Genomic DNA, 14,856 nt, shown 5'->3' with positions numbered 1-14,856 from the left:
GGACAGAGGAGACGTCCCGCAGTCAGCCGTCTTCTCTTCTCACTCACACAGAGGCAGCAGCACAAGCTAGTCAGAAAATTAGGTACATCTTAGAAGGAGAACATAAAGTGTCTTTGTGCATGTGTGTGTGTTCTGGGAGGAAGAGCACAAACAGAGAGAGGAGAATGGAGCTGGTGAAATGGCAGTTACGTCACTGACTGAATGGGCCGTCTTTGTGTCTGCTGTCATGACGGCCCATTGAGGCAATGGCGGAGTGTGCCGCCGTGAACTTCCGCGGAGGAAATAACCTCGAAGTAGAGTGCAGTGAGGGACGGTCAGCAGAGAGCAGGCATTCATTCTTTGCCTACTGTCAGCGCTCAGTGTTGACGGAGGATGATGCTCAGTCTGTTCATAAAACTGTTTGGGGTGAGAGGAGTTAAGTAGATTTATTCTTTTAATGAATTCGTCGGGGTGGAGGTTCTTATGTTATTTATGTGCAACTATGCAGCAGCAGTGAAATGGAAATTGGACTTTTACCGGAACGACCCCTCATGGTAAATCCTCGTCGTATGAAGACACTGTCCCTGCTGCTCCCGTAGAGATTCAGAATATTCATAGAGTGAGACAAGTTGTCACTTTATATCATGATCCCCCTCAAGTTCCCTCTGTGGAAATAATTGTAATGACTTCTCATCGCTGCCAAAATTCAAATATTAAAGTGAGGATATAGGAAGCATTTTTAAATGGTTGATGCTTCATGGACACCTGAGGCTCCCACATCGCATGTGTACGTGGCGTTATCATCTGATTTAACAAAGTAAGTTGTGATGAGCATCGGTTAGCTTGTTCACCTGCGTCTGTTTGTTTGGACACCACTCAGTCAAAGGCCAAATCACAAAAACCTGCCTTTTTTCTGCTAAGTCACACACCATCTCTTCTGCCTTGCTTGTACAAACCGTGGCTTCCTGTGTCTCTCATAAAGTAATGGCTGATGCGCTCGAGGTTCCGCTTCATGAAGCCTCCACATTCAGCCTGAGCGGTCTGAGGCCCCTGAAATCAGCGTTAATACTATGAGTTCCCACAGCATGTAATCGGTCATGTGAACGTTGTGAATTCTGCAACATGGAATGTGACACAAAGTACAAACGCTGGGAGCAAAGACTGACTCATCGGATGTTTAAAATGGGTTGTGACAGTGTAGGATTTGTTCTGCTCTGCCAGCTCTCTGCTGTGAGCCGCTGGAGACTGTACTCCGTATTAGTGCTAGTTACCTCCACCGAGGTCTGTCTGTGTGCACATGACATTATCTGTGTTCACCACGTGTGCAGATACGCATTTATCTTTTGTTGGAAATATTAATACAATCAGGGCAGACGGTTGATCTTTGGGACTGTTACTCATCAACTGTTGGTTTTCTCAGACTAAACTGAAGTTTAAACCAAGTAAATGATTTACACTGAATAAGGCAGCCAAGAATCTGTTCTTACATGTTATTACAATCTATTTTTAAAGTTATTTGTGAGAGATGACCAGTAGCTGTTTCCCCATCACACTTCATGTCAAACTAACATGCAGATGCTTCTCTTGAGTTGTTCCAGCGTCAGTGGCAAACAGAACAGACGCTTACGTGCGTGTGTACGTGTCCGGGACGTGCACAGTGAACCTGCACGTCGGGGGCGCGTGGGGCTGACGTCACGGGGCAGCTCATTAACATCCACGAGCTCCTTTCGTCGTAAAAGAAGAAGAAGAAACAAAAACGTTCCGTGGTGCCGCTGTTACACTTCTGCTACTGTAAAACTCCGGTGACTGTGACACCCCCGTGACTGTTAAAGAACCGCAGCAGCGCCACAAACAAACAGGACTGTGTGAGGATGAGCACACGTACTCACGGATGGATGAAGTCCTCCGGTCCTGCTGTTGTCCGACTCACACCGGCGCCGCGCTCCCCGTCAGGCCGCCTGCCGGTGAGCCTCCTCCGGTCATCTGTGCGCCTCCGACGCGCTCCCGTGTGTGTTGTTTATGGTCCAATCCGGGGGCTTCACAGCTTCGCCTCGTCGCCAAACGTCTCTCCGCGGCTGTCATGACGGCGACGCTGGATGTCAGCAGGCGGCCGAGGCTGCCATCTCCTGGCTGATGTGTCCCGGCGGCTCCCTGCTGCGTTCAGCGGTTATGTAACAGCGGATGAAGCCGCCATATGATGTTTTAAGCTGCTAAACGGAGCATCGGATTACAAGGAAAGGGAAGATGTACATTTATGCTTTATTCTAGCTGTTATATAAGCAGCATCCAGATTTCCTTTGTAGAGAGTAACTCTTTTTATTTTTTTTTTTTCTGGCTGCCTCCAAGGCCTCTTCCCCCCTCATGCCCCCATTCAGTCTGCAGAACACTGAGGATGCAAACAGCCTCCAGCAGACAAAAATACTGTTTTCCTGCTGAATATAATGAATTATTTACAATCTGATCGTCATCTTAACAGCTATTTTCTTTGTCTTCTTTTCTTGCTTTGTCTTGTATCTAATGAAAGAACAATTGACCAAAATATATTTCCCCATTTTATAATGATCCTGTTAAAAAACATAACACATGTTAGGAAAACATCATTAATTGTTGCACATAATTAAAATGGCTACCTTGTCAATAAACATGAAATTCTGTGTGTAATCATGTCAGTGCAGGGGCTTTCTGCTGCCCCCTAGAGGTCCTAAGACACACGGCAATACTCCCAATTATTATTACTGTTATTACTACTACTACTACTACTGTTATTAATCATGATAATAATACCAATGATAATGATATATGATATTATAATAATGAGTGGTCTTTTAATGCAAAAGTCACAAGGTACTTCAGTAGTATTCAATTGATTTATGGAATCAGAAAGAAAATCTAAATCTAAACCTTGAAAACTACATTATCACTTTGTGAGCAATCGTGTTTGAAAAATATTTGTTTGCCTCTTAACATGCCAGATTTGTGATTAGTCACTTCCTCTGTTCTTATTATTAGTTGCCATGATGTTTTGTCTTGACGTTTGTGAGACAATACTAACTTGCATGCCACCACATCATGAACACTTCTCATAAAACCACCAATAACTGTTCCCTCGTATATGTCTGACAGCGTTCATCTGCATCCTCCCCTCCTCAGATTGGAGCAGACACACTGCGGTGCTCACTTCTGCACTGCTGATTCTGTAGAACTAAAAATAAATACCAACAATGAGGAAGTGGAGCAGAAAGAAAGGAAGGACGAAGTCAGGTCGTAAGTATAGGTGGTGTGCGTTTCTTACAGGTATTACATATCTTGTGGGGACAATAATCTGTTGACACAATCAGAAATGGAAAGTCTCGTGACATAACTCAATGGATTTTAAGTGTATAAACAGGCCAGCAGAATGTGTGTGTGTGTGTGTGTGTGTGTGTGTGTGTGTGTGTGTGTGTGTGAGTGTGTGAGAGAGGGATATTCATTGATTCCAGTAGGAAACTTAAGTATTGCGCATTGATCCATCTGTCCATCCTGTTACTGGCTCAATGTCAGTGACATCATACGCTTTGTGAAATCACCCCTGAGAACCGGATCCAAACGTTTTACTCTCCCTTCATATACAAATGTGTTTCATGACGTTGGTCACGAGTAGCCGGTTCTCCAAAGAGAGTTTGAGAATGTGCTGGTGGTGTGTCATAAATCCTCTCTGATGGTGCAGTAAGTTAGGTTAATAGAAGAAAATAAACTGAAATAGAAATCATTTTATTTCTATATATTGTTCTTAAGCACCAAAATCTATATATGAAACGGCATCAGTGCAGCAAATTTCCCTCATTTTGAACAACCATAAGACACAAACTGATGGTCAAACCTAACAAAAAACTCCAAGACGGACAATCTATGACATAAGTGCATGAAAGAAATTCTTAACACACGTTGATTGGCTTAGGGAAAGACACAAATTTCACATATAAGAAACTAAAACTGTCAGCGGATGACTCGGCAGAATGACAGTGAAGTGAGGTGAAGTGCAGGATGATGTTGAGGTAACATTGGAGTGTCTAGAACCTGCACACACAAAGGTGGAAGCCACTTATTAACAAATGCACATGAATGAGTAAAAGGTCGTCGCCCTGCACAGATTGAGGGACGTCACCGTGGGTACAGTCTACCCAGAGTTTACAGCCTTGAAGGACAACACTGATGTTTTTAATAATCCCATTACAATAACAGAAGATTCCTGTATTTGTCCTTGAGCTCATAAACTCAAGCATTGGATGCCACAGACAGTTTTTAGTATTTGTGTTTTTCTGTACTGTTCAATATAAAAAAAAAAAAAAATCATTAAAGGACAAACTAATAACTTGCATATTATTATTTTAATGAATGTCTGCAAGTGGGAGGTAAAAATGTCTGATGATCAAAATGTTTCAGTGTTAAATGCATAGTTATAAATTGCATTGCAGAGACAAATCGCCCTTTGGGATGCCGACCTTTCAACTCCCCTGAAGAAAAATAAAAGACTTGAGTCTGTTGCAGTGGCTGATTCTACGCGTGAATGCTACGTCACAAAGGTGTGCACGTGCCGACTTGAACTACCAGATGCCCTAATGGTTCGCTACAAAGAAACTGGGACTTCTTCGCTGTCGCCTCCGTCTCCTGGCGGCAGCATCGAAACACGTGACCGTCATGACGTTGGCCTTGCAGACATCGACCTTCTTCTCCAGCTGAGCCGTCACCACCTCAAGAGCCTCCAGGTGCTCCAGAGAGTCCACCTCGAAAGTTTGCCACAGGTCGACTGGAGGGAGACGGAGAGGTTACACACACACACACACACACACACACACACACACACACACAGAGGACAAATCAATGTGCAGTGTGTGTATGGTGAATAATTAATAGTGGGCCGATCAGTGTCATTGATGACTCAGAATGCTACACGTCCTGTGATTGGCTGTAACGTCTTCAACTGCCTCATGATTCACTTTGGGACAAACAACAGCTGCCATTTAATATTCTTTGAGGTTCTTTCCTCATTGCAGCTCAACACTGCCTCCTGTTGGACTGTTTTCCTATATTGAGCATGTTTATTTCACTGCATCGATGGGATGGAAGGAGATTGCGTGTGGTCACACCTACATCCCACTCACACGCAATAAGGAATGAAGAATGATCTGAATGAATCACTCACACTCTTTGTTCCATGTGACAGGCTTCAGCATGAGGTTCTGTTTGGCCCGCTCCAGTTCTCCTCTCAGGGTGTTGTACTTGGCTCGGACCTCTGAGACCCTCTGCTGTCGGTGCTCCAAAAACTTCAGCTTGGCGCTGAAGCATGGCAGCCCCTGAAAACACACACACACACACACACACACACACATTCTACTTTTATTCATGTTCATTTAACACAGGATATGAGGGAAAGCCTGTATGTATGACAGCCTGTGTGTCTGTATGTGAAGAAGTGTCTGCTCCTTATTGAACACTTGAATCCTCTGCACACGTGTTGGATGAACAACAGCAACCCCCACCTCCACTCACAAGCACCATGCTGGGGCTGAGGAGGCATTCCCTCTGGGGATACAGAACACTGAACTCTGTGATTATAAGAAACGTATCACACCAAGTGAGACTGTGAGACTATAGATGCAGATTTTTTTTTTCAACTCATCTGGTTGTAAACTAACTTTTACATGCAGTGTGATGTGTTTGTTTGACTTATGGTCCTTGTCTTTGTTCTTTGCTGCAGCATTGACCCAGTTCCCCCCATCTGGTCATTAAAATTGTATCAAAGATGCGGTGCAGAGTCTGGTGGAGGCGGGGAAGAGTCTCATGAGGCCAGGCTGCTCGTCATGGGGACATCACGTCACCATATGGACCAGATTTTCTTTTCAAGCTCAGTTCAATATGCGAGGTACAGTCTTAAATTTAATTTGGGTTTTCATGGTCGACCAGGAAAATATGACGCTCAGCAGAAGACCTGTGAAAATGTCTGTGAAATATATGAAATATAAAAAAAAAAAATTAAAAAAGGTTTTTCTTTTGACAGAAGCTTCAAATTCTGTGGGTGCCTCTATTATCTATAATAAGGTAAACCACCTGTAAATGACCTCTGAAGGAGCTCATGTTGTAGATAATGAGGTGAAAATCAATGCCAATGTCCTGTTCACATGTTGACTTCAAATTCATATGGGGAACTTAAGGTTTGTGTCAATAATTATTACTTTTCTAGAAAAGTGGTGTAAAGTTGTAATAACTCACAGTCAGACTGAGAATAACCAAAGGTTTCAGAAGCTTGTCACCACTACATAATCTTTGTAATAAATAAAAATATACTATAAAGATACTATAAGAGGTTGGGCAGAGACGTCAGAGTTGGCGCTGGAGGTTGAAGAAAGGTCATCTATGACCAAATACCCTTTGACCTCTGGACAGGATTCCAAATAAACCCAGCACCTGTTTGCCAGCACCTGCTCTTTTCTGCATCCGCTGCACATTGTCAATCTCATAAACTTTGATCTCGTAGGGCTCGGGGATTCCTCGATCCACGCAGCGAGATCGCAGACCGCTGGATGAGCGTCTCATGGCGGCAGGTGCATCATGGGCGAGACGGCGCTGGTGAGCACCTGCAGCACAGTTTAACAGATGGCACATTAAGGGAAAGATGAGGCGTCTTCTTCTCTTTGTGCAGCTGTATGTATGCAAGCACAAGTGGCAAGATAGCATTTAATTTAAGACATCGTTTCTCATGGTGGAGTCAATGGAGTCAGACAACACCGATTTTTACAAATGAGCATCTTCGCTAAGGAATCCATAGTGTTGTAATGTAATTCAGTTGTACTAGGTTGGCACTGGTGTTGATGAAGGAAAAACACAACGGCACACTGCGCAGGAACAATAAATGATTATCTGTAGTTTCCAAACCATGTGCTCCTCTGGAGAACTGAGAAATGTGTGTATGTGTGGCTTCCAGTGGCGAGACATGATCCGTCTGGATTGTACAGATGTGCATCATCTCAAATTAATGGCACATTAAAATGTGATGAGGCTGGAACACAGACCAATAAGTGATGATGGAACTATCGGCCCTGAAAGCCTCTTGAAATGTGTTTGGTTCAGGTACAGCTTCATGGAATCCAAAATGTTTCCCGTTTCCATTAGCTGGATAATTTTGTGCAAAGATATTTGAATGATTATATATATGAATTAATTCACTTGCATCCAGCTGAATCTTAAATATGTCTTAAATGTGTCCGACCACGACCTCACCACCATTGGATGATTTGAATAACTGCTCACACCCATGTACGTATCTGTCCCGGACCTTGCTGTGTATGTGTACATTTTTCTTTCAGTAGCTGTCTGCTGTTACTGTTTGTATGTTCTCATACTTGTGTGTTAAGAGACGCTGTCAAAACCTTATGCAGCATGCACATAATGTAGATACGTTCTTATGTAACTATTTGTCCGCATTTACTTTTATTTTCTATTTACTTCTACTTCTACTTGTGGCTCAGGTGACCCTGGCATGTGGATATATGGAGGGGGCTCTTTATTTCACTACTTTTGATCACTTTTGAACAATAACTTTTCTTCACGGAGCAACTTTTGGTTGTGTGGACTTGGATTGACTTCTCCTGATACTTACCTTTTAGCACTCTTTTTAGGGATGTGTTTGCTATTTTTACAATATTTGAATAACTGCGATGACACTAAAAGTAATGTTGCGTGGGGTGTTGGGATATGAATCACCCAACTTCGAAGAGTCGATGCAGGTTATCCTCAGGCTTTTTAACCTGAGGTGTGGAAACTGGATTTGCAACGTCAAACAACAGCCATGCATACTGAGAACCTTCTATGTAAATACAGAAAGAACTCTGAGTTTGTCTCTACCTGTGTTGCCTCTCCTGCGAGACGATCTGCTGCTGCGTGCCACACTGAGGAGGGAGCCGCTCCTGTCGCTGACAGAGTCTCTGTTTGAAGTGCTGCTTCCCGTGGCTTCGCTGTCCCTCACCATGCTGTCATAGCCACTGCTCATCGTACTGTTTCTGTTTGAGAAGTGGAGAGAGGTTTTTCCCATTGCTGGTGGCAAGTCACCACTCAGCACGCTAGTGGTGTCACTGGCATGCCCGCTCATGTGACTGGGCACGCGGGGAGACGTGACCCGGCTGTACGGCGAGGGAAGCGTGGCTGTTTGGTCCAGACCTCCTGAAGTGGGGCTGGTGGCCCTTTCCTTCAGGAGGTCCGAGATCCGGCCGTTGACAAATCCCTGGATGGCAGATTTTGTGGATGAGCACGAGGAGCTCTGGCTTGGAGTTCGACTGATTGAGTGAAAGGACCGTGGAGGGGAGGAGGACAGAAAGGAGGATGTCCGCTCAAAGCTGACGGTTTTACTGTCTGGGGAGAGACTGGCACTTCGGTTGATGGACTGTTGAAGGCCTTTGTGAGGGAGACTGAGGTTCTTGATGCTGGGGACAGATAGTCGACGAACTTTGGGACTAGTTATTTTAAGTTTACCCACTGCGGAGAGCTTGGAATATGCAGGCCTGGCAGATTGATATTCATCTGTCGGGTGATTCTTCCTCGAGCTCCTGCTACCTCGAGCTAAGGTACAGTCTCCCTCACTCCTTCCTTTATTTGCTCCCTTAGAAGCTCCTTCAAATGTCCCCTTGGAGTTCGCCTTGGAGGTCATAGAGGTGTTACCTCTATCAAACGATGGGAAGTCCCTCGGGGTCCTGCCGAGGGAATTAGTCCTACTAGTCAGCTGCTCCAGTTTGGCATTGAAAAGCCTGCTGCTGTCCTCGTTAGGTGATGTCATATGATCATGTTTCATGCTCGAGGTCTCAAACAATGATCCAACACCCTTTCTGGGAGCGTTGCTAGCTTCCTGCCGGTATTCTGTTCCATATTTCAGACTGGAGGAGACACAGAGGCTATGGTTCACCGGGGAGCACTGTCTGCCTTGCCTCTTCTCTAGAGTTACCCCTGGGCTACATGGGGTGGATGATGTCACCCCTCTTGGGTGTCTGCGGTCATCTGCTATTGGACCACCATGGCAGACTAGTCTGTGGCTGGCACCTTGCCAGCCTCGAGGCAGACTACCCGTATGAAAGGAAGCAGAGGCAGTTTCTTGGCAACCGACTGAGACACCAATTATCCTGTTGTTCCCAACACGTTGACAAGCCATCTCAGCCCCTGACAAGCCCCTTGGAGTGTTACTGGAACAAACATGCTCCACATCTCCCAGGTGACTCTTATCTGCATTTCTTGGTCTCTTTCCACACGTTCTGTTCTCTGCAGTTTCATCACAGATAGCTTGATCTTCTAGAATCAATGAGTCTTGGCTAAAAGACAAGTTCCACATCTTGTCCGGTTCTCTGACATTTGCCTTAGAAGCAAAAGCTCCCCTTTTCTTCTCAAAACCTCTTGTTTCCTCTTTACATTTGACACGATTCCCCATGAGATCTGACAGAGACGTAGTGTGATTTTTTTTTGTGTTTTCTTTTTCTTTTATGCCATCTAAATCACAGTGTGTTTCTGTATTCATCAGCATAGGATTAATAAAGGAAGGTAGGAGCCTCATTTCCCTTCTTAGCTGATACTGAGGGTTTATAGTTCCAGTGTCGTTGGCTTCTGGCTGAGTAGAGGAATCTTTGGTTCTATCTGAGGCTGCAGATTCATCACTGATATTGCTGATAATTCTGATTGGTTGGGAGCTGGCAGAGCCTTGAATGTGTGTCGGGGACTGAGCATTGTCTCTGAAACAGATAATGTTTCCTCCTGTCCTGCTGCTGTTTAAAGCTCCATTGATGGTCACCTCCTCCACCATAGAGAAGACAAGTTCATCTTGTCCTTTCACATCCAGCGGCTGTTGAACAGTTACAGTTATAGTGGCTTTGACTTCCTTAAGATCCTCTTTGGGTTTATTTGCCAAAACATCCCCAAGTATGCCACCGGTAGACAAAGAGGGGGAAGGGGAGCATGAAGATGTTGGAGATATGGGTGAACTCTTTCCGATTGGTGATGTCCTTTTGTCTGGTTTGAACCAATCAGCTGCTGCTTGAGCCTCCTGTTTCTCTGGAGGTGGAAGGGCAACATCAGGGGAGCTGTTAGCCGCCTTACCCAACGTGCCCGCATTCATGATCCGAGAAGAGAGTTTCTCACAGGACTTAAGAGTTTCGGTTTTGGGCTCGTCAATGCAGCAAGTTGAATTAAGACTGAGAGTTTGATTGAGCAGTTCCTCACTGGAACTGGTGCCACTGCACTCCTCACAGTCATAAAGACCAGAGTCCTCTCGCTGGAAACTCTCCCCAGGGGAGGCACCATCTGTTTGCTTTTCCCCAGCAGAAGTCTGAGTGCGGCCTGAACCTTTATTCAGCAACGGTTCTGACGCCTGAGTTGATGCTGCGTCTCCGTGTTTTCCTGGTTTTGTTGATGGCTGTGATTTGGTCGTGACATTATCAGACGGTCCCTTCGATGAAGACTTGAGCATATCCGCTGTTGTCTCACTGCCATCGATGCAACCCAGGCGTTCTTGAAGTTCAGCGAAGGTGTCACATTTAAAACTATCCCTCTCTGGCTGCTTGATTTCTGCCCTCCGTGTTTCCAGATGCCCTTGGACAACTTCTTCTTTCTTATTATCAACCTGTAGCTGAGGAATTCTCAGAAGCTCTTGAAGCAAAGCAGTAAACTCTGGGTCGTCCATGTCAGCCTTCCTGGGGTCCAAAGATGGAATGATGGGTACAAATTCAGGCTGGGTCAACCTCGGGGCAGCTTTAGCCTGGATGAAGCCATCTGAGTCGATCTGGATGACTGTGTCACAGGACTGGTCACTGCTGGAGCGTTCATCGAGGTCCCCCCGCAGACGGAAATGACAGACGTCAACATCTACCTCATCTGTGGAGTGGAAGGCCCTCAGGGACGAAGACTGAGGTCCTCTCTTTTCTTTCGTTAAACTCCTCCCGCAGGGAGAGCAGGAGGTGGACTGCTGTGGAGTACACAGACATTGTAATGTGAAGCTGGTCTCATGAACAGTAACTAGAGAATACTAGGAAAAGTATTCAAAAGTTTTACCACATTATCGACAACTTTCTGATTCCATCTAACGGATTTTGCATTTTCATATGGGTGGTTCATTAAAACACTCTGCAACAGTATATTGTAGATCTGGATAGGATGAGTGAGATTAAAATCAAATCGTGACACATTAGTAGACATTATAGGATATGTCTAGTACCTTTGTCCTTCTCTGTGTTCTGCGGATGCGGGGAAGCGAGCTGGATGGTGGAAAAGGTCTCTTGAAGGTGTGCCATTGAATTAGCAACCTGAGCTATGACGGCAGTATGGCATTTTACATGACCCAAGGCCTCGCGGAGGAGCATCGTTAACTTGCTACCCCTGCAGAGAGACAGACATAAGTAATACAGCTTATATTAGAACACATACAATTTAATCAGCCAACACTTCTGATTTCTAAGTTCTACTAATAACTATTGTCCATAAAATCCAGTCATTATCACTCTAAAAGTGAAAATAAAAACCAAAGAAATTAACACTTTCCCGTCATATCTAAGCATACACAAACTGTTGCATCATCATCATCATAGCATGTCCAACCCTCTAGTGGCCTGGATGAACGAAATTAGAATCTTACATCATCATTCATGCAAAGACTTACTTTTTGGGGATGGTTTTATGCCCACTTAGTATAGACAAGACAACAGGGCCCAGTTCTGAGTGGGGAGGTTTGCTGACACCATATCCAGTCCCACTCCACATGCCACTACAAACGTCTATCATGGTCAGCTTGGTGGGGCCACGACAACCTAAAGCAGAGAATCCATTAGCTACACTTCAGGCTGATGTGAATGAGCAGTGAGCGTCAGAAAATAATTCATGAGAAACAGCAGATTTGCTGGTAAATGAATATTTCATTACAACCTTTTCCAATGGTGCTGCTTTCGGTGCGAGGGGGCTGAACATGGAGGGTGAAGAACATGATGGAGCTGTGGGACAAGAAGGTTGTGAAGTCGTTGTGTCGACGAGCTGTTATGGCGGCGTCCAAGAGGGAGGCAGCGCGCTCAGCAGTGGGGGCCTTTACCCGGTTGTGGTTACGTAGCTAGAAGAACGGGAAAGAGATTGTATGACAGATTCATTGGTGTGTATACATCAAGCGACCGTAACACACAACGTCAATGGGCAATCGGCCCCTTTACTGAAATTATACATACATATTCTCTTTTGAGGAAATGGATATTTATAACAAATGTATTAGACCAAGACCCAATATGAGGTTTATGTCACAGCTTCCCTAAATGAATGGCATTGGTAATTACCAAAATCAATCAAGTTTCTGCAATATTTATAATACTAAAATATAATTATTATTGTTATCCATGAATTTTCTAATTTTACAAACTTTTACAAAATCTTGTTATTAGCTCTAGATGAAGTTGAATTCTCAGAGAAGCCCAGTGATCGGGCTCAAATTAAATTGTATAAAACGCTGAATTCAGTTTGAAATTTCTCATTTCAGTGTGTTATTTGCCAAATAAATAACATCAATATTTTTAGGTTTAAACAAAAAGGTTTTGAAATATACGAAAAATATGAACATGTTCTTGTTTTTATGACAAAAATAGATTTAAATCCATTTGTCTTGTGGTTTAAGGGCTGGTATGTTATTCACACTTTTGATTCCAAAGCCACCATTTTTTCTCCCACCTGTATCCCGTAGACTGGGTCCTCTTGCAGTTTAACATGAGCTCTCGGACTGTCTTGTGTGCTGCCTGATGAGGGCCCCACCTCCCCCAGCAGATCCCTCAGCGTGTCCTCCTCCCCGCAGCAGAGCTCAATAGCCGATACCGACACGGTCAGATCTGTCCAAGTCTTCTCCCGCCGACGCTCGATGGCGCTGTACAGCCAGGAGATGGCACATGGAATCAGCCCGAGTTTCTGGATGCTCTCATCATCTCCCACCATGCTGGACCACGAGCCTGGGACACATGAGAGAGAACAGTCATACATCACATGCACACATATTTAATATATTAACATCTTTTACATAAAGAATGCTACTGTTGGTGAATCTACTGTTCAATGAAATGAATGAAAATAATATAATCAAACAGCCTTCAGGAGGCAACAACCATATCTGCATGATCTGGGTTTGAATCCTCTTAGAATCTGTGTATAACTAAGGGCTTCTTGTCACTGGTAGGTCATCTTTCCTCGCTAAAGGTCATTCAGGTCCCAAACGTTAGCAGTGACAAAGAAAGCCAGACAGAGAATTAAACATTAGAAAGAAGGGACGATGTCGCTGATGTCCTGACATGCAGTGATAAATTGTACAAATGAAACAGTCATTGGACAAACTCACAGCAGTCCACTAATGAAGATGGATCAGACTCAGAAAAAAAAAACGCCCAAACAGGGTTGTGGTTTTGTTTTGGACTCGTGCTGCACTGTACCTCCTCCTGCCCCACATTACTGATGAATCATGGGCCTGCTTCACTCTGTCGTCTTCATCCAAACTCTAATTGAATGAGGATAAGAGAATTGGTTTACTCCAATTAAAGGCCGAGCTGCCTGCCGTTATTCACAAAGAGTAGTATTCTGCGAGGAGATTGATATCCTCTGGCTGTGGTCTGTATCGGCCAACTAATTCAATCAGGTATACGGGAGAGTGGCGTCATGTGAAGAAGCAGCTCCAAGGAGACCCCGTCCTTACCCTTTGTCTGTGTGTGTGGTGTGTGTGTGTGTCTATGCTGCAAAACCTATTAAATCCCTTCAGTGAGGCTAAGTGCAGGGCTCCATCTCTGTAATAGTAACATTTTACAGTCCATTTTGTTTGCAGTCCCCCTCTGAGTTCTGAGCCTCAGCAAAATAAAAATGAACAAGATATTTTCAGCAGTATAAATGTCTCCGGGACACGGGAAGGTTTTTTTCAAAAAAAAAAAAGAAGAAGAAGAAGCAGAAGAAGAAAGCACATGCATAATTGATGAAAGGGCTTTTCTTTAGAAAGTAATGGTGGAACAGCATGAGAGAGCAACACGTTTCTGTCACCGCTGAAGAAAGAAATAGTCAAATGGAGCATGAAGGATATCAAGGACCGATGAGAGCACAGAGAGTTAAAGTGATAAGGAAAGATTGAGCAATAACAGGAGTGGGGACAGAGGTGTAATGGAGGGGCTGGATGCTCTCTGAGCACAGATAAAAGCCCCCCACTCCCATTTTTAGATTGTAACCCCTGGCCCCCTCACAACGACCACTTACTCACCCACATCAGCACATCCCAAGCCCAGGACGCATCCGTCACTGCCGCTGAGCACACAGCGAATGACGTCAGCCAGAACGCCTGCACACACCTCAGCCTGGCCGCGACAAAGAAACAGAGAGCATCTGATGACTCACAACGAGATGTTCAGTGAAACGAAAAGAACCAAAGCATCCTGCTGGATGGGCTCAAACACAGTGTCAGAGTCAGAGAGAGGTCAGGACAGAACTGATGGACTGTGCAGCTGTGGTAGCTGTCCCAAATCACGGTCAGTCATCAGGAGGGGTCAACACCAAACCAAACCAAAACCACCAAACCTGGCCGGACTCTTGAGGGTAGGCAGCGTCGAAGTTGAAGGTCTTCAGAGGATTCTTTCTCTCCCGGCCGAGTGTCATGGTCGTATGTGGTTGGCTTTGACATGCTGGTTCCATTACAGTGACCCTTTTCTGGTCCAAGTCCACGCGGAGAACAGGTGGTTGGCCGTAGTCCTCTAAGGATGTTGGATGCACCCGCAGCACAACTTTGACCTGGACACCAGAGATGTCAATATTAGTACGGTGAATGGGGTTGAATTCAGTTAATGGTTTGTTTGTCGTTAGAGCGTCCTGAAGGGC

At 44.8% G+C, this 14,856-nt stretch overlaps 1 protein-coding gene across 1 annotated transcript; it reads right to left on the bottom strand.

The window, feature by feature from the left end:
- Positions 1 to 1,905: 1,905 nt before the first annotated feature.
- LOC144739610 (kinesin-like protein KIF26B) lies at positions 1,906 to 14,637 on the bottom strand. The gene is given in 12 exon segments (XM_078622531.1): positions 1,906 to 2,133; positions 4,590 to 4,765; positions 5,162 to 5,312; positions 6,424 to 6,593; positions 7,861 to 8,882; positions 9,570 to 10,954; positions 11,204 to 11,233; positions 11,235 to 11,296; positions 11,908 to 12,085; positions 12,691 to 12,962; positions 14,246 to 14,339; positions 14,560 to 14,637. Coding segments are annotated over 12 exon segments (3,846 nt in total).
- Positions 14,638 to 14,856: the final 219 nt, after the last annotated feature.

The sequence above is a fragment of the Lampetra planeri genome, unplaced genomic scaffold, assembly GCF_965212315.1.
Source record: "Lampetra planeri unplaced genomic scaffold, kcLamPlan1.2.h2 scaffold_1598, whole genome shotgun sequence".
Taxonomy (NCBI): Eukaryota; Metazoa; Chordata; class Hyperoartia; order Petromyzontiformes; family Petromyzontidae; genus Lampetra; species Lampetra planeri.
This window is presented reverse-complemented; position numbering and strand designations above follow the sequence as displayed.